Consider the following 19,056-nt stretch of genomic DNA (forward strand, 5'->3'; position numbering starts at 1 on the left):
ACAGGGGGAGCGTATAGCCGTATCCATACAGCACGTGATTGAGAAGGGCCAGCTGCGGCAGAAGTGGCCGGCGTGAGCAGATAAAAAAATGGACCACTCGGCATTCCATTGGCCGGGAGGACCAATCCATGCGTAGACACTAGAGAACATGGATGCCGGAGTTCCCACACCATGTGATGTAGGCGTACTACATCCCGTGGCCACCCTTGAGGCAGACATGCCGTTATTGCTGTCAGTAATCAGCATCATCACTGCTGTTACAAGCAGTGAAAACCTGAACAACACTTGAGACCTCATCTGGTTGGTGAGGTCTGGGGATGGTCAGTCAGCTTGGTAGGTTCACATACCCTAGTCTAAAAGATGAGAACTGCAGCAACAATTCACTTCATAACAACGAACTTGCACGGCATGCGTGCAAACAATGGCTCGCGACAATTTCACGTGAAGTGGTTCGATTCTCGCGGCAAGAATCTGATGCCATGTTCCAAACGGGGCTACAGCGCAAGCTAAAAAGGGGGGCCCTCTTTATTCCAAAGCTGCTTCACATGTTGAGAGCCTTCCATCCATCCACATTCATCCATCATGTAGCAGGAGCAAGGAAAATGAACACCGTGCATCAGACACAGACGAAAGAACAGCAGTTTCGTTGGCAGGACAAGGCGCGGGGGCGGGAAACAGGAACAGCTTTGCTTGCCTCAAGCTCCAGCAGCAAATTGATTATTCTTCAGAAGAAATCCCTGTGCAGAAGAAGGGTGACGATGCATCTGGTTCGGCGGCGGGTACTAAATCCGGCTTGAATCCCTCCCGAATATGAACCGGCGAGTCCAGTCGGAAACCACCAGCATCCTCGTGCGCCAGCTCACTTGCTTGCTGGGATACATGGGAAGAGAACAATGATAGCGAGTTAGGACAGTCATGAGTTGCCACAAAAACGACTTGTGAGGACAGAGGCTTGATTATTCATGATGAAAAAGGATAAGGCGGTGGCTGAAGTGGAGAGAATAGCAACATGCAAACACAATGAGGGGTCGTGCTTTCTCCGGTCAGATGGGTTGTAGATGATGAGGGCGCACTCGAGAGTGAGTTTCTACCTGGCATACACAGAGTACCACAGCCACTGAGTGCTGTGGCCTATGGAGACCCAGTCGCCCGGGAGCTCTGCAGCAGCTTGTTCTCCACCCAGGGGTGCGAATTGCCCGAAATGCTTGTACCTTGAAAGCAACGGCATCAAGAGGAGATGAGTAGGCATACAATGCAAAAATAAGTTGAAGAGCTAACAGTATCAGTATAAGCTTTACATGTCGAGATCTATTTTTGAAAATTATATTTGGTTAGCAACGATTTTCACTGGATAAAAACAAGTTCTGAACTGACCATCTTTCTGAATATGAATTATTAGTCTCTATGCCATTATTAGGCTTGTCAGAACTCAGAAATAATGCCTTTCAGGCCTGACATAGCATGCAACTATGCAGTTATGACTTTGGAGTGTGAACAGAAAGCTAAATACCGAAATGGGCGGAAAAAGTGACGGCCAGATCCCCCTGTCATGCGCAAAGGGCCTTCTGGTTCCTCTTTGCATTTTTCCATTTTGTTGAAACATTCAGCGAGATACTGTCCTTGTTGTGCAGCGACCTAACAGTCAGGAAACTGGTTATTCACAAATCATAGCATTGTCTGTGCTATACTGCTATATATACCATTAACAGACAACTTGCATATCGCCATAGAGCAAACCTGAGCTGTTGCTGGAGCATTTTTCACTTGGGAATCAACATGGCTCAGAGCTTTTTTGAACTCCTCTGTATCAACCACCATAGACTCCTTGTGAGAATCACCTATTGCGCCTTTTATTAAATCCGCAATATCAAGCATGTGCATACTTTTCATATAGAGCTCTACTTGTGGATATCTTATACATATATCTTCTAAAACATCATTGATCTCTTTCAGTGTCAAAGTGCCAGAATTGTTCTTGTCTGCCATCTTGAATACCATTGAAATATCGTCCTGAAAGTATAGAAACAGATAAGTCGGAGGGATTTGCTGTTGAAAAATACATATGAACTACAGAATGGTAGATCTCATACATATGAATTATTGAGCAATAAACCTTATTCACGATTTACAGAATATCAGTATAAGCTTGTGCAGTGATGTAAATGACATGACTGTTGACCTTTACAAGCTGTCAAGTTGGAAAGCAAGAACAATAGGCTTTATCTGTAAATAGGGATTAAAGGCTCTACACATACCATTATTTTTCTTTGACTAACTGTAGCACAGTCACCAATTGCATAGACACCTTCACACTCACGAACTCTTAACCACTCATTAGTTGCCAAGGCACGCCGATTAGTCTGTTCAAGGAGAGAATATTTTGATATAGTAACAAAACATTGGAGTAGTACTATTGTTGAGTAAGTCATAAATGGGTTAACTGGTAATGAGAGATTCAACAACCTGCCCAATTTGTTGCATGAAGTCCATGATGACAGGACGAGTACCAATGCCAGCAGACCAAACAGCCATTCCATAAGGCACTGATACCTCATTGCCAGCTGATTTGCTCTTCATTGTAATCAAATCATCAGACACCTTTATCACTCTGAAGCCCGTGCACACTTCGATGCCATCCCTCTGGAACTTCTGTTCAGCAAATGCAGCTATTCTTTCATCAAACCTATATAGCAGAAAATAGACATTCATATCATGGTAAACGTTACAATCTGCTGAGGTTAAATCAAGAATAGATTCTGAACAGTGTTCATGTTTTCATCCAATTTGAAATGCTTTCCCATGTAAAAAAGGAAAAAAAAACACCCAACTGCAACTGTAATACAGATACACTAAGCTAACCTGGAGGTTCTCTTATCCAAAGTACACAGGACTATTACAGCAACATGGAAGATAAAGATGGCTATTACTGCAACAAGACTATCTAAGAAGTCCATAGAACCTTACATATTCAATATATGCTCTCCCGATTGAATAATTGTTATCTTCACAAAGTCTTGAATGGCAGGGTATAGTTTCACCAAATCTTCGACAAGAAAATCATGCATCTCTGCTGCAAATTCAACTCCAGTAGGTCCACCACCAATAACTACAAAATGTAGAATTTTCCTTTTCTCCTCGTCGCTAATATTTGGAAGTGATGCTTTTTCGAAACAATCTATGACACACCTCCGTATCTTCTGAGCATCCTCTACTTCCTGACTTTCACGATGTGAAGCCATATCATGATAGAGGAAGACAAAAAATATTACATGATAGATGATGCAGTTAGTAGCTTCATGAATGTAAATCTTCAAAGAATGACCATAAGGATACTGAAGATTTATACTGCATTAAGGGCAAACTCACACAACAGGGTCATTCAGAGAATGTAATGACATTGAGCAGGTGCTCCATGGGAATGTTAACGTGTGAAAAAGAAAACCTAGGTCACATATGCTTAACATAAGTAGCTACAAGCTATATATGCGTTCCAAATGGGTGTGCACTACATCATGCCAAATGGTTCAGTGTAAACTGACATTTGACTCCCTTTCATGATTACAATTTGACAGGTTCTTTCATGCAATGAAATCTATGTGTCAATGTAAGATTTTATCATTGCAGTTACATTGTTTTGTTAGTCATAAAAGTGTCATTTCACACAGCATTAGACAATTAGATCCAAATCAAAAGCGTCTTCATGATGTTATAAAAGATCAAGCAGAATAACTACAGCTTATAATTGATATATGGATCATAACAGAATATGTAGGGAATTTTACCTTCAAAAAGCAGCAGTGCTCCAGCACTCCAGGAGTGTTAAATGTACTTACAGTAGCTCCAAGAGCAACAACTAAGTAATCATAATCCAACACAAAATCACCGTTCCCATCAAGATTAGTTCCAACAGCAGAACGGCAATGTACAGTTTTTTTATTTGCATCAATCTTGAAACACTCTGCTTCACAAAATGTGACATCCTTGTTTTTCTATGAAAAAGAAAGACAATGAGAACAAGAAAACGGTCAGTATGTCACTCAACTAACACAGAAAGTGAATGAACGCATCCAAGGTATCAATGTAAGCACTCCGAGTAAACAAGAAATGAATCTTTTGGCATTTTGATGTCAATGCTATGCCACTTTGACAACTAAATTTTATCATCAGTCGTCACATATTAGGGATAGCTGAACAAGTCACAAAGAGCAACATTGTGATTTATGAAATAATTTCATGTCTACACATATCACTTCTATATATCCAAACTACAAAAGTACACATTACAAAACTATATCTATGATCTGATTATGCTGACTGCATGAGCTCTAGGGCCCCACAACAGTTAACCAACACACGGCAAGACCCAAGAGCCAAGAGATACTGAGTAAGGAGGGCTGTACCCCAAAGGTTCATTCGTAGTAGGAGAATAGACAAACACCACACCCGATTACTTTCAGAACACAATAGCACAGAATCAAATGGCAAAGAAGTACCTTCTCAAGGATCCTCCGTATCGATTCGACAATGCTGCGCGCCTCGACGGTGCCACATGTGACACTCGGAAGCAGAGGCGTGAATGCGAAGTAGTTCCGGGGCGATATGACCTTCACTTCATACCGGGAGCAGTCGAGGTTCTTGAGGAATGACGTCCCAGCCCAGCCAGTCCCAAGAACCAGCACCTTCTTCTTGGGAGCATCCTGAGATGGCTCCGGAGCACTCTCTGCAGCGGAATCCGCGTACACCACAAGGCCTCCACCACTGCAAAGCGGCAGCGACTCTTTTAGCAAATGCAGCCCAAATAAACAACTTGGTTCGGACTTCGGAGTAGTCAAAGTGAAATCTTGGGACCAAACCGAAGGTATGGATTGAAAGGGGGGGATTTTCCCTTCCCTTCTCAAAAGTACAAATAGACGGATGGCCAAAAAGACCAAGAACATGATCCCAGGGCCTTCACAGTTGACTACGATTGTCGACTAGGAAAGCAACTCAAAGGGGCGGGAAGAAACAAATAGGTAACCAGAAAAAGGAACAGTAAATCACGCGACGAAACCCCAAAAAAATAAAGGAGCAAAATCGGGCGGATTTCTGGTGGAAAGCGACGGAGGAAGCACAATCACCCGCACCTGGCCGCTGCGAACAGAAGTGCTGCTGTGGAGACGCCGGGGCGCGCGATCCTGTCCAGCAATCGAGCACCGGCTCGAGAGGTGAAGAAGGAGAACCCCATCCTTCTCTCGCCTCAGACCTCACTGAGTTCTGGCTTCTGAAGTGACGAACCCCAATCGCGAACGATGAACGAATAACGATCCGCTGAGGCCGTAGAAAGCAAGGAGAGCGATGGAAAAGGCGAGCCTACCTGCTGGACTGAGGGTGTGTTTACTGCGCGAAATGAATTTTTTTTTTAATGTCACCACCCGAATGTTTCGAGATGTCGAGAGAGGTTATCAGATACTAATAAAAAAACTAATTATATAGTTCGTCTAAAAACTACGAGACAAATTTATTAAATCTAATTAATTTATTATTAACGCATGTTAACTTGTGCTTTATAATTAAATTATACAATTAGTTTTTATCTATATTTAATACTTTATACATGTGTCACAAAATTCGATGTAATAGTTTGAAATAAATTTTTTTGAAAACTAAACCAAGCCTGAGTCCTATTAGCCACCTTGGTCGCTGCTCATTGGATAGCTGCTGCGGATGTGTCGCAGCAGCAGGGACCGCAGCTCCCCTCTGACCTGACCTGTCCCAATTACGAGTATAAAATAGGCTCGTTTACTTCAAAAACTTTTTCCAAAAGATACTACAGTAATCGTCACAACAAATCTTACAATACGTATATGGAGTATTAAATATAGACGAAAAAAACTAATTACATAATTTAGTTAAAAATCGCGAGACGAACGTTTTAAGCCTAATTAATCCATGATTAAACATTAATTACTAAATAAAAATGAAAGTGCTAGCCAAATTTTTAAATTTTTACGAACTAAACACGGGCATAGAAAGAAAATTGCCCCAAATTTGAGGTGATGCAGGAATAAAAGGTTCCGGATCTCATCCACGTGCACGTCAAAGACTTTTGCAGCCGCGTTAAGATCTGACACGTCACACCATCGCCAATATTCACCGGCCGATCCGCGTCAGGGCGCGTTTAGTTCAAACCCAAATTCCCAAAAATGCTATGGTAGGCGTCACATCGAATCTTACTATACGTGTGTGGAACATTAAATGTAAATAAAAAAAACTAATTGCACGATTTGGTTGGAAATCCCAAGACGAACGTTTTAAACCTAATTGGTCCATAATTGAACACTAATTACTAAATAAAAACAAAAGTGCTACACTAATTGCCAACTAAACACGCTGTCAATTCCCCATCACCCTCCGATGAGTCATGGCCGTTCCTGCATTTCTTTTTACACAATGACCTGATGACCAGAGCAGTAATAAATGGCTAAATAATTGACTTGACCTGACCAGCATGTGACACGTCCACACGGCCTATCGCTTCTTTTTTCCTTTTTTTTCTTTCTTTTTTTCTTTTCTTATTTAGAAACATGCCATATGCTTCAGTCAGGGGGCTTCAGCCTCCCTGCCCCCACGCTGCTTTTTCCTGATGTCCTGCCGACCTGCATGAGTAAAATAAAGGCAGTGCTACTGCACCTGCATCTCACATTCAGATTCAGGAATGATCAAATAGTAACCTGAATTTACAGTATAATCTAATCTAGAGATGGACATACGAGCAACCGCAGGTGCAAAGCATAGAGCCAAACATAAAGAGTTTTTTTTACTGTGGCAACTAGAAAAACTGTTTATACTAGAATTTTGTGAGAGAAAAATACTACTCCGGCTAGAAAAAAAAACCAGCCAGTCAGCCAAACACGCTGAAAAGCAGTAACTCATAAAAGCAGCAAGGGTCCCTTTGGCCAGGCTCCTGACAGCTTCGGCTCCATCTGACACATTAGTGTAGCATCACTGTTTATCACACTGTGTATAGAAACTGTTTTTCTCTTTCATCCTCTTCTCTCTCACTCACAACAAAGAAGCTACCAGAGCCGGTATTTTTTGCTTCCCGGCTCTGGCTCCTTTGCACGCTATCGTGCTCCTACAGTTTGAAAGCCAAAGCAGATAAGAGCCCGGCCAAATGGCCCCTTAGAAAGACAACAAAGAAAGACAACAAAATGACAATGTTGCTCTTTTTTTAAGGGAAATGAGTAGCCAAACTGCACTGTTCTTAACCGCTGTGCTGTTTTTTAAGGGAAAATAGGGTGAAAAGAGGGGGATCCCGTCAACAAAAACAAAACAAAGTAAACAAAAAATTTAAAATTTAAAAACTAAAAAATTTAAAATAATTAAAAAAGAAATGAACAGTGTGCAGACAATGGAGGAGGCAGGGTTCCTGAGCGGTTAAGACCCCCTTGGCCTATTTGGATCAAAGGATTTTTGTAGGAATATCAAAGGAAATAAAAACGCTGGAAAGGGAAATGAGTAGCGCGTTTGGAACGAAGGAAAACAATCTTTCCTTTCCTCCGGAACACTGTGCCTCCTTCACGATTTCACAGAAAAACAAAACTCTAGTCCGATCTCTGGTTTCTGCTTCCTTTGCGAAGTCCAAGGTGAGTACACCATTAAACACACGGATGGGTGCATTACCATCATAAAAGAGCCAGGTGACTAGTACTACTTTGTAGTTTGATTCTTTGTTTGTGCTAAGTACTACTCCTCAGCTGTTTTTTCCTGCGTTTCGATTTCCCGCGTTCCAAACACACTTTCACATCATATTCCTATGTTTTTCCTTTCCTCTGTTTTGCTAGGATGTCTATATCACTTTCCTGTGTTTTTTTCCATTCCTCTGTTTTGCATTCCTTTGTTCCAAACAGGCCCTGGATTGAGGGAAATTTTCTCGAATCCCATGTTTTTCCTTTAAAATTTTATACCAATCATGTAAAAATCCTACGTTCCAAAGCGAGCTTAAAAGAGTATAGTTAAGAAATGAACAGTACGAACAGTGCACGGACAGCGGAGGAGGCAGGGACTCCCGGGCGGTTAAAAGAGTAGTAGTTATTATTATAACACTATATAGCATGCAGTGCCTGTCTAGTAAGGAATCGATGCACGATTAAATCGTGACTTTTCCTTTCTCATGATGGAATGTATGAATTATGCGGTAAACATTCGACTTCTTGCAGCAGCAGAAGAATTTGTAATTGAGAGCCCCCTTCAGTAATTTTACAAGAATTTCTTATCCATCTGCTATGTTGAACTCTGATCAACAAGGACTATAATTTTTTCACGCACTTAGGAATTCAGGAACCAAAACAAACCAAGCTGGCGGCCACGGAGCTCCGATAAAACACTAGCGCGCCCTCCCCCCTCCTGCTGGGGACACCAGCAGCACTGAAAGAACACATCGATTTTCTCAAATGAAAAGTGCAAAAGAGAAATGATTGAGTAGTTCAAAGTTGTCGCTTTGATAAACAAAATGTACATTTGAATTAACTGCACGAGTACTCCTATAATAAATATAAGCTTTTTGCAAACTATAGCGCACATAATCATATCTTTGTCTAATCAAGCTAGCCGCGCAATTTGATAATTTTATTATAGAGGCAGCCTTGCTCTGTTGCTCATAAATTGTTAGACATGATAAACCTTGTCGTATAGGCTATCAATCATCTAAAAGTAAGCATCCCTGAATTTTTCCTTGAACATCATGGTGCAAAACACCGTCCAAAGACCCATCACAAATCCCAAGCCCATACTGATGTAGAAAGATGATCTATCATGTATAGTGCCTTCATCTTCCTCATAACTATTCTTGTTTGCTTCGTTCGTGGAGCAATTGTTGACAAGAGGAGGTCCACAAAGTCCAGGATTACCTATGTACATGTACTGATCATTGAGTGTTTGCAGCTGTTTTGCTGAGGGGATCTGTCCCGATAAATTATTGTAGGACAGGTTCAAGCAACATAAAAAATGATATTCTTTCCTATAACTTTGGTCAAACTTGAAATGATTTGACTTAAGACAAATTTAAAATAGCACATATGGGCATCTGCAGTCTGCAGAGCATAGAGCCAAACAAGCAGATATGGAGAGAACACTCTTTGTCTATGTTAAACTTACCGCTCTGCAGGAACACCCAGCCACCCAGGGTACACTTCCCAGGCTTTCTGCAGGTTAATCAGCAAGACACATGATCTTGTAGTTCTGAATATGACTTGAATTCTATTGTGTTAGGTATAGGTTCATATAATCTTCATGCCAAAAACAAGTTGACTCCTAAAAGCAGTAAGAAAGATAGCAAATAATGACAAAAGTAAAGGCTTTATTATTATTAGTATAACAGTATATAGCATGTAGTGCCTGTCTAGTAAAGAATCGATGCACAAAATAGTGATTAAACTATCAGACTTTTCCTTTCTCATAAAGTCATAATGGAATGTATGAATTTTGCTGTAAACATTCGACTTCCTGCAGCAGCAGTAGAATTTTTAACTAAGAGCCCCCCTTCAGTAACTTTACAAGAACTTTTTATCCATCTAATATACTGAACTCTGGTCGACAAGGATAATAAAAAAATTCACTCACTCAAGAAGTCAGGAACGGAAATAGATCAAGCTACCTGATAAGAACAAAATGCCTCGAGAATACAACTCCCTCATCATTCATGGCCTATGCCAAACAAATAGCATACCTACTATACATGCAACAAATACAGTGGCTTGCATGTTTTCCAATTCATAGATTAATGACCAAAATGTTAAAAAGACAGTGCCAAATTGACAAATCATACTTTCAACACATATGAATAGCCAACAACATATATATAAACTTGGAGGTGACATACTACTAGACAAGTCCTTACTTGCAATCTGATACAATTCGACTGATGGCAAACTAAAAAACATCAGAATGCACTGACTGGTTTGCTACAGGATCAGTCACTCAGAACTATCCGCGCATCTGGTGAAGTTTTTTCATAATTCAGTACTGTCTCTAGAAAAAGGGATGTATCCAATGGTTCTTCTCCAAGTCCTTCCATGTAATTCACCTCAGGAAGTAACGGTAGCCCTCCTCAATAGAAAGCTTACTAGCCACATCTCAAAGTAGTGTCCGTGAACTTCATCACCTTCCCAAATATAAGGTTACTCAAATTTTAAACCATACTATGTCACATCTTCCTCATACTGCTTATCTTCTAGCACATCTTCCTTAGATTGTTCATGGTCTGGCACATTTTCATCACAAGGATCTTCCTCATAGACATCCTCGTAAACCATACTCTGTCACATCTTCCTCATACTGCTTATCTTCTAGCACATCTTCCTCAGATTGTTCATCGTCTGGCACATTTTCATCACAAGGATCTTCCTCATAGACATCCTCGTAGCATAGCCCTTCCTTAAGCATATATTCTTTTGGTTATTCTTCTAATAATAGTTCTTCCTCAATCTCATATGCCTCGTATAGCTCTTCATCGGGCTCTTCTTCATCTAGATCATCTTCCTTGTACAGATCTTCATGTAGCTCATCCTCAAATAGCTCTCCATCTGGCTCATCTTCCTCTGCTACATCCAAGGAATTGTCCATAGAGGCATCATGGCTGCTCAATTGGAGCTACAGGTAGAAGAAGTCTGCATTCAGAAATACTAGAGAGAGAACATCAATGTAACGAGTACTATCAACTGAATGCATTCCTTGAGTTCACAATGCACTGAATGCAATAATTTAACATTGACCTGCACAAAGAGCCTCTCCAGCTGGGGACACCGGCAGCACTGGAAGAACACATCGTGATGTAAGCAAAATTGGTGTTGTCTGTTGCAATCACTATCGGCAGCAACTCTCTTAAACTCAGCAAATTAATCAACTTGATCAAGTAAGTAGCTGACCCGAAACACTCCAGCACATAAACTCTTCGCCTTATGTGGAGATAAAGAACAAATTGCAGAAAGTTTAATTACTCATTTACTCACTCCATTTCAATAGTAACTCATTTTTTGTTTTTTTGGTAAATCAAATTTCTCTAGATTTGATCAAGACATATTTTACAGTGGACTTGATTGTTAGTTTGATCTCCACCAATTGGTCCAACGGGCCATTAGATCCGCGCTCTGATCGGGGCCGCCCAACCGCTTTCATGGTTGGTGGGCCCCCGTCGCACAGCACGAATAAAAGGGAGGTGGGGGCCAGGGCACAAGATACGAGGTTGACCTGAGCCGCCGTAACCCACCAAAAGAGAGACCCTAATCTGATCTAAAGAGAACGTGCTGCCAGCGACGGGAAGCCGCCACCGACTTCACCGTCGCCTCTACATCGCCACCACTACGCCGGACTTCACCGCCCGCACTGCGTATCCACTAATAGGGTAGCTACTTCCTCCTCTACCTCCTCTGCCAAGCTCGAAGATATGGCCCCTCTACATCTCCCTCTCTCACTGTCTCCCTCTCTGTATTAGGTTATAGGTTGAATTGAACTAAACAAGTACTGGATTCCCCTCCAATCTACACCTAGATGAACTTAAGAACCTAACATTGGTATCAAAGCTAGGCTTTCTAGGTTGTAGATCTAGTTTGGGGTAGAAAACAGAAAAGGAATCGAGAGAGAAGTGATCCAACCCTAACCCGAGATGAGACAGGGGGGATCAATAGGGCTCCTCTACCGTAGTAACCACTATCGTCGCGTGGACCGCGCCGCCGTTTCGACGGCGTGCGGGTGAAGGGTCAAGATGGCGACTAGAGGGGGGGTGAATAGTCCTTTTTAAAACTTAATCACGTTGGCTTACCAAAACAAGTGCAGAATTATAACTATCGGTCTAGCCAAGACTACACCCCTATATCTATGTTCTCTAGCACCTTCCAAAGATACTAATCAAGCAACAAAGGTGCCGGGCTAGCTAGAGCTCACCTAACCAATTCTAGAAGCAAGGTTACACAAACCTATGCCACTAGTACTTTAAGCAACAAGAGAGCTCCTACACATGCTAGTAAACAAAAGCACAAAGCTAACAAAACTCACTAGCAATGCTCAATAACAAGACAACCAATGCCTAATTAGAGAGCGTAAATACTTAGCTACACAAACTAAGCAATGTGACTAATAAGGTTACACAAACCAAATTAGCCACGCAAGGGAGCTACTTCTATGCTACACAAGCAAGAAGGTAATTAGCAAGCTACATAAGCTATCTAATTACAGGAGCAACTACACAAGCTTAATATGTATAAAAGTAATTGCAAGCTTGTGTAATGGGGATGCAAACCGACGGGAAGAATAAGGTTGACATGATGATTTTTCTCCCGAGGTTCACGTGTTTGCCAACACGCTAGTCCCCGTTGTGTCGACCGCTCACTTGGTGGTTCGGCGGCTAATTAGCATCACCCGCTAAGCCCGCACGTCGGGCGCCGCAAGAACCTACCCCTTGAGTGAGGGTAGCTCAATGACACGCTTTACTAGAGTTGCTCTTCGTGGCTCCCGTGGGGCGAGCACAATGCCCCTCACAAGCACTTCTCCGAAGCGCCGCACAAGCTTCTTGCGCGCTTCGACGGAGACCACCACCAAGCCGTCTAGGAGGTGGCAACCTCCAAGAGTAACAAGCACCACCGGCTTGCAACTCGATCACCTAGTGCCACTCGATGCAACCTCACGATGCAATCGCACTAGAATCACTCACTCACACAATCGAATGATCACTATCAAGTATGTGTGTGATGGAGGGCTCCCAAGCACTCTCAAGCATAGACACAAAGTCCCCCAAGGTGCTTCACACCAGCCATGGCCGAGGGCCACTTCTATTTATAGCCCCAAGGGCTAAACTAGCCGTTACCCCTTCACTGGGCAACGGTCGGGCCGACCGGACACTTCGGTCGTGTTGACCGGACGCTGGACCTCAGCGTCCGGTCGCTCACAGACGACCACGTGTCCCGATTCCAACGGTCACTTGACCTGACCGGACGTAGCAGCTTCGACTGACTGGACGCTGAACTCCCAGCGTTCGGTCGTTTCTAGTAAGCTCCCAAGCATGACCAGACACATCCGGTCGAACGCGATCGGACGCAGCCAGCGTCCGGTCACTCTCTAGCTACTGCTACACTCCACGTTAGTGCGACCGGACGCAGCCTGCCAGCGTCCGGTGCATTCAGATCCAGTGTCCGGTCAGTTGACCGACGCCAGCATCTTCTCCATTCTCTTCACCCTTGCTCAAGTGTGCTAACCACAAGAATTTGCATCCGGCGCAATAGAAAATAGGCATTCCATTTTCCCGGAAGCGCCGAATCCTGCCTCCCAAACCCATCTCACCCCTGCAAACACCACCGCCTTTGTAAATGTGCCAACACCACCAAGTGTACACCACCATGTGTATGTGTGTTAGCATTTTCACAATCATTTCCCAAAGGATGTTAGCCACTCAACTTGCCACGCCACTTGATCCTAGCGACAATGCAAAGTTAGATCACTCGAGTGGCACTAGATGACCGATATGCAAACAAGTTTGCCCCTCTTGATAGTATGGCCATCTATCCTAAACTCGGTCATAAACTTCTCTACACACCTATGACCGGTGAAATGAAATACCCTAGGTTATACCTTTGCCTTGCGCATTCCATTCCATCTCCTTCAATGTCAATGCAACACATGCACCAACACGATCAACAATGATATGATCCACTTCATATCATCACATGATCATATTGGTTCATCGATCTTGACTTCACTTGCTCTTCACCGTTGCCATCGTCCATCGGCGCCAAGTCTTGCTCAAGCTTCACCGCCACGCGGTCCATCACTCCAAAGCCTTCGACTTGCCCTTCATGCTTGCAACCGGTCTATCAAGCCAAGTCTTGTCTTGATCTTCTCCACCTTGATCACATGACTCAATTTCATGTCTCATGTGCATTTAAGCTCCTTCATCATCACATGTGTGAGCTTTGCAACATCTCCAAGCCATTTTCACCTTCATGGCATATGTTGTTCACACACATGTACCTATGGACTAATCACCTGTGTATCTCACATAAACACAATTAGTCCACCTAGGTTGTCACTCAATTACCAAAACCAAACAAGGACCTTTCAGCGGGAATGTAGCCACCCCAAGCCGCCGTGGGCACGTGGGGTAAGAGAAAGAAAGAAGGGGATGAAAGAATCAAAACAAAGTTTTATTTTTACAGAAATGACGACGGCTCGCCGGTAGCAAGGACAAAACCCTAACCCTAGAAAGAGGGGAAGTTAGAAAGTAGAAGGGGGTGGAGAAACTGACCTTTCTCCCTCTCCATCATCGGATTCACTCCGGGAAGATCGCCGGTGAGGTAACCCTAGACCAGCCGGCCTTCGAGCTTGCGCTGGGTCTTTGGGTCTTCGAGGTTGCACCGTCGGTGAAAGGTTCACCCACAGCGCCGCTCGACGGCGGCGCGCTCACCCTCGGGTGAACACGCTCACCAGCAAATGGGGTTGTGGGGGAGCCAAAGGGGCTAGCCGAGGGGACTAACCGGAGCGTGCACGCTCCATCGCCTTAGCTCGGGCCACCACTCCGCTCTCCTCCGCTCGCTCATTGGCGTTAGCTCACCAGCGGTGCACAGCTCTCGCTCGTGGCGCTCGGTTGCGGTGCTGAGAAGGGAAGGAGAAAGGGTTTTCTTGGAGTCACCGACCATGGGCCGGTGGCTGGACCGAGCAGCGTGCCGACGTAAGAGCCGCCAGCGGCACGCCCTTCGGTCAGTCGGGATAGCTAGGGTTAGGGTTAGGGGAGCCCGAACCTGCTGACGACTCATATGCCTTCCAATCCACGCACTACACTGTCTGATCTAGATGGACGGATGGGATCAAGGCCGAGGGAGGGGCGAGCGACGCAACTAGCCGATTTGGTGGCCCGTCTGTCGGCTGCTGGGTTGAAGGCCTAGGTAGGCAAAGAGCTGCTAGGCCGCCGAGCCGAGCAGGCCAAGCCGCTACAAGCCGTGCTGAGAACGCAAGCGAGCCGAGCCGACGCGGTTTTGAGTTGTTGTAGCGCCACTGGGCCGGATGAGTGCACAAAGAAGTTTGTGAATTAAGTTTAGACCTTTTAGAAGCATATTTTGATGAATTTTGATTAGTTTTTCATCTTTATTAAATTTTGAACCGACCGAATAAATTGTTCAGAGAGTAGATAAGTACAAAGAGATGCTTTTAAAAAGTAGATAAAGAATTTATCTAGTTTTCGCTGTAAAGTTTAATGTTGATTATCTTCTAATTGAATTCGAACCAACAGGAGAATTTGATTTGAAGAGTAGTTACATTTAGTAAATTATGATCATGTTTATCCTCTAATCAAATTGGAACCAACGGGAAAATTTAATTAGAGGAGTAGTCCATTTTTGTTTATGTTAAACTATGGTATTATTATTTTCTGACCAACGTTGATGATAACAATATTATAATGAGTTTAAGTTTAAGGTTTAAAAAATTTCACACCAACATAGTCAATTTTTTAGAGAGTAGATAAGGACCAAGAAATGCTCCTGAACTAATAGAATAATGTATTTTATTAACATGTTTTCGCTGCAATGAAGTTGATTATCTTCTAATTAAATTCGAACCAACGGGAGAATTTAATTTTGAAGAGTAGTTATATGGATTTCAAGTTAATTTATGAGTTTTAATACATCAATTTTATTTTCTGCCCAACGGTGATGTAGAATTGATGCAGAAGCATATTGTATGTTTTATTTTTAACCGACAAGATCACTTGGCTGCATGCCAATGGACTGCAACGCTGGGGCATGTGAATGAAAAGGCTTGAGTCAAGCCAGTTCAAGACAATTTTTGTTAGTTTAATAATTTTCTGATTAAATTGGAACCAACGGGAAGATTTAATTGGAAAATAAAATATAAGTGAATGTTTAGTCGTCATGACTAAGTTTTTGTATAGATCTATCCGCATGGGGAGAAGTTTTGGCATAGTAATTATGCTAGTCCATCATGCATAGCTGGAGAAGTTTTGTGATAATTCATATGTTTTGTATCCCGCATAGCGAGAGAAGTTTGGGTAGCTCTTATGCTATCCTAGTATTGACCATGGTATAATAGAAATGCATCGTCATGGTCAATGCTAACCAAAGGATAAGAAAAAGATGCAAGCGTGACTTATAAAAGTACTGCTAATGAAAGACTTTGTTGAGTTCTTAAAGTGAATTAAGGAAAGTGTACTCCTAAACGGACCAAGAAATAACTATGTTTACATGACACAACCATGTGAATAAAGTAAGTTATAAGTGTCTCCTCGTTTACCGGCTTTCTGAATAGTTATCGAAATTATGGCACTAAAGTTCATGCCGTATTTCGAGGAAAAGAATGTAAAGATCAATTAAGAAAGATACTCTCCATTAAGAGTGAGATAAAGATTAATTAAGGTGAATATGATCATCGGAGGAGTACAACGGTTACAACAATGATATTCCTAAGCAGAGAAATAGCTAAATTTCTGAATCTTTTAAAATTTCGACAGAAAAATAGCGTAGTCAGTCTCAAAGATGTTAAGGTGCTGCTTAAAGCGCCATATGAGATTTTAACAGATTAAACCCAAAATAAGATATTTGAAGATACACTATCTTTAAAAAAGATGAGAAGATATGGGGGAGCATGATATGTAGAGGTATGTAGAGACCTAAGACTTGAAGAGAAGCGAGACTGCATGCCCACTTCAGTGATTCAAAACAATAAATTTCTCAATACTTGTTGATGTTGTATGACTTATACAACACCTATTGTTGGCTCTTCGAAGAAGATGAATAATATAAACAAGGATCTTGTGATACAGGAGCCTGTAGAATTAATTGCCTCTTAACAATGAAGGGCAACAACCCCATATGAAAGTGCTAGTAACTAAGGCCCCAGAAGGTCTCAAAGAATTAGTAAACCAGTTTTCTGATGACTATGAAGTCTATGTTAGTAAAGAAATTCAAATAAAGGGTGATCCCACCTCATTTGAAGAAGCCATGAGAAGCGTTTACTTGTTTAAATGGCTAGAAAGATATAAAGTTGAAATGAATTCGATGAATACCAACGATGTTTGGGACTTAGAAGTAATTCCTAATGAAATCAAAATAGTAGGCTCTTAATGGGTCTATAAGACAAAATGTAACTCCAAAGGGAATATAGAAAGATAGAAAGCATGACTTGTAGCAATATGCTTTATGCAAAGAAAAATGAATAGATTACAATAAGAGTTTTCTCTCTAGTCTTATACAAGGAATCTTTTAGAATCATAATGGTGTTTATGGCACATTACGATTTACAGTTACATCTGATGGATGTAAAGACGGCATTCCTCAACGGAGATTTATATGAAAAACATTTACATGGCACAACCCAAAAGGTTTTGTCATAAAAGAAAAGAACATATGGGATGCCGTCGGTAGAAATCCATTTATGGATTAAAAGTAAGTCTCTAGACAGTAATATTTGAAGTTGATAAAATAATGAGAAAGTTTAAGTTTTAAAGAAAATAAGAAGGATGATAGCGTTTATGCGAGGATCAAGAATGAAAATTTTAATTTCCACATCCTGTGAATAGATGACATTCTACTTCTTAGTAGTGATGTTAATCTGTCATTGAAGAAGAAGAAGTTTTGTCTTCAAATTTTAATGTGAATGATCTTGCTGAAGTGTCATTGGTTCTAGGAATCGAAATTCACTGAGATAGAAGAAAATGGGGTATTAGGACTATCGCAAAGGCATACCTGGAAAAGATTCTAGAGAAATAAAGTATGCATACGAGTAAACCTATGCCTGCTCTTAAGGGTAATAGATTTGGGAACTTTAAGTGTTCCAGGAGCCGATATGAGATCTATCAAAGGAATATGGTTCCATATGCTTCAGCTATTGGAAGCTTGATGTGTGTACAAGTACAAGTAAGAACTTACCCTGACGTAGTTTATGTATCCAGGATATTTTGGCAGAAGTCCAGTTCAGATATAGATCACTGGAATTGAGTTGAGAATGTCTTGCAATTTTACAAAGTATAATAGGTCTCATGCTGAGTAAAAAAGAATAAGTACTCTCAAATAGTTGAGGATACAAAAAGTTAAGTCTTGACGAGATGTGTAGTGAAATCCACAGCAGTTGCTAACACTCGTAGTTAAAGTATTATTGTGGAAAAGCTCCAAAGAAACAGTTGTGGTGTCATCAGTGATGCATACCATAGTATAGCTTGTCATGAGGCTTAAGGAACAGGCAAAAGGAGGTTAAGGGAATTTGTACCCGGATTTAACAATGGTAGACAACAACAATAACCATTTAAAGTAAGTTAACTTCTAAGACAACATGTCAAGTGTGCTGCCAAATACATCGACACTAAGTTGTATGTTGTAAAGGAGAAAATCCAGAATCATTTTGAAAGCATTGAGCACATGAGTACCGAGTAAGTACTTGCGGATCCGCTTACCAAAGGCTAACCACCCAGTGCGTTCAGAGAACACACAGTCAACATGGGTTTATGGAAAAGCCTATGATTTCTAGATACTAAGAGCCTAGTTGAGTATCTGTTTCAAAACAGAGAGGTGCATTGTTGTTGTTAAGTCTAATGGCAACTGACCGTGATGATGAGACACGCTCTATGCACTGATCTGTGATGGAATGGGAATAAGATAAAGTAAGTAAGTTAAGTTTAAGTCATAAGGTGAGATCAAGGGGGAGAATGTTAGTTTGATCTCCGCCAATCGGTCCAATGGTCAATTGGACCCTTGGATTCGCGCCCTGATCGGGGGCGCCCAACCGCTTCATGGTTGGTGAGCTCCTGTCGCACAGCACGAATAAAAGAGAGTTGAGGGCCAGGACACATGATACGAGGTTGACCTGAGCCGCCGTAACCCATCAAAAGAGAGACCCTAATCCGATCTAAAGAGAACGTGCTACCAGCGACGGGAAGCCGCCACCGACTTCACCGTCGTCTCCGCATCGCCACCACTGCGCCGGACTTCACCACCCGCACTGCGTACCCACCAACAGGGCGGCTACTTCCTCCTCTACCTCCTCTTCCAAGCCCGAAGGTATGGCCTCTCTACATCTCCCTCT

General features: G+C 42.2%; 1 protein-coding gene across 1 annotated transcript; it reads right to left on the minus strand.

The window, feature by feature from the left end:
- Positions 1 to 368: 368 nt before the first annotated feature.
- LOC136527209 (external alternative NAD(P)H-ubiquinone oxidoreductase B1, mitochondrial-like) lies at positions 369 to 5,343 on the minus strand. Its single transcript, XM_066519833.1, has 10 exons — positions 5,124 to 5,343; positions 4,494 to 4,758; positions 3,783 to 3,989; positions 2,965 to 3,215; positions 2,464 to 2,683; positions 2,256 to 2,360; positions 1,738 to 2,010; positions 1,511 to 1,635; positions 1,092 to 1,211; positions 369 to 870 (listed from the first exon to the last, which is right to left on the minus strand). The coding sequence occupies exons 1-10, from the start codon at positions 5,222 to 5,224 to the stop codon at positions 783 to 785; spliced, it is 1,755 nt and encodes a 584-aa protein (XP_066375930.1). The 5' UTR covers positions 5,225 to 5,343; the 3' UTR covers positions 369 to 782.
- Between the last annotated feature and the right edge of the window lie 13,713 nt (positions 5,344 to 19,056).

The sequence above is a fragment of the Miscanthus floridulus genome, chromosome 19, assembly GCF_019320115.1.
Source record: "Miscanthus floridulus cultivar M001 chromosome 19, ASM1932011v1, whole genome shotgun sequence".
NCBI lineage: Eukaryota > Viridiplantae > Streptophyta > Magnoliopsida > Poales > Poaceae > Miscanthus > Miscanthus floridulus.

Coding starts and splice junctions, on each gene's coding strand:
- LOC136527209 (XM_066519833.1), bottom strand. CDS start 5,224: ATGGGGTTCTCCTTCTTCACCTCTCGAGCCGGTGCTCGATTGCTGGAC. Junction 3,990..4,493: donor TACGGAGGATCCTTGAGAAG/GTACTTCTTTGC, acceptor TCTTTTTCATAG/AAAAACAAGGATGTCACATT. Junction 1,212..1,510: donor CACTTTTTCCGCCCATTTCG/GTATTTAGCTTT, acceptor GTTGCTTTCAAG/GTACAAGCATTTCGGGCAAT.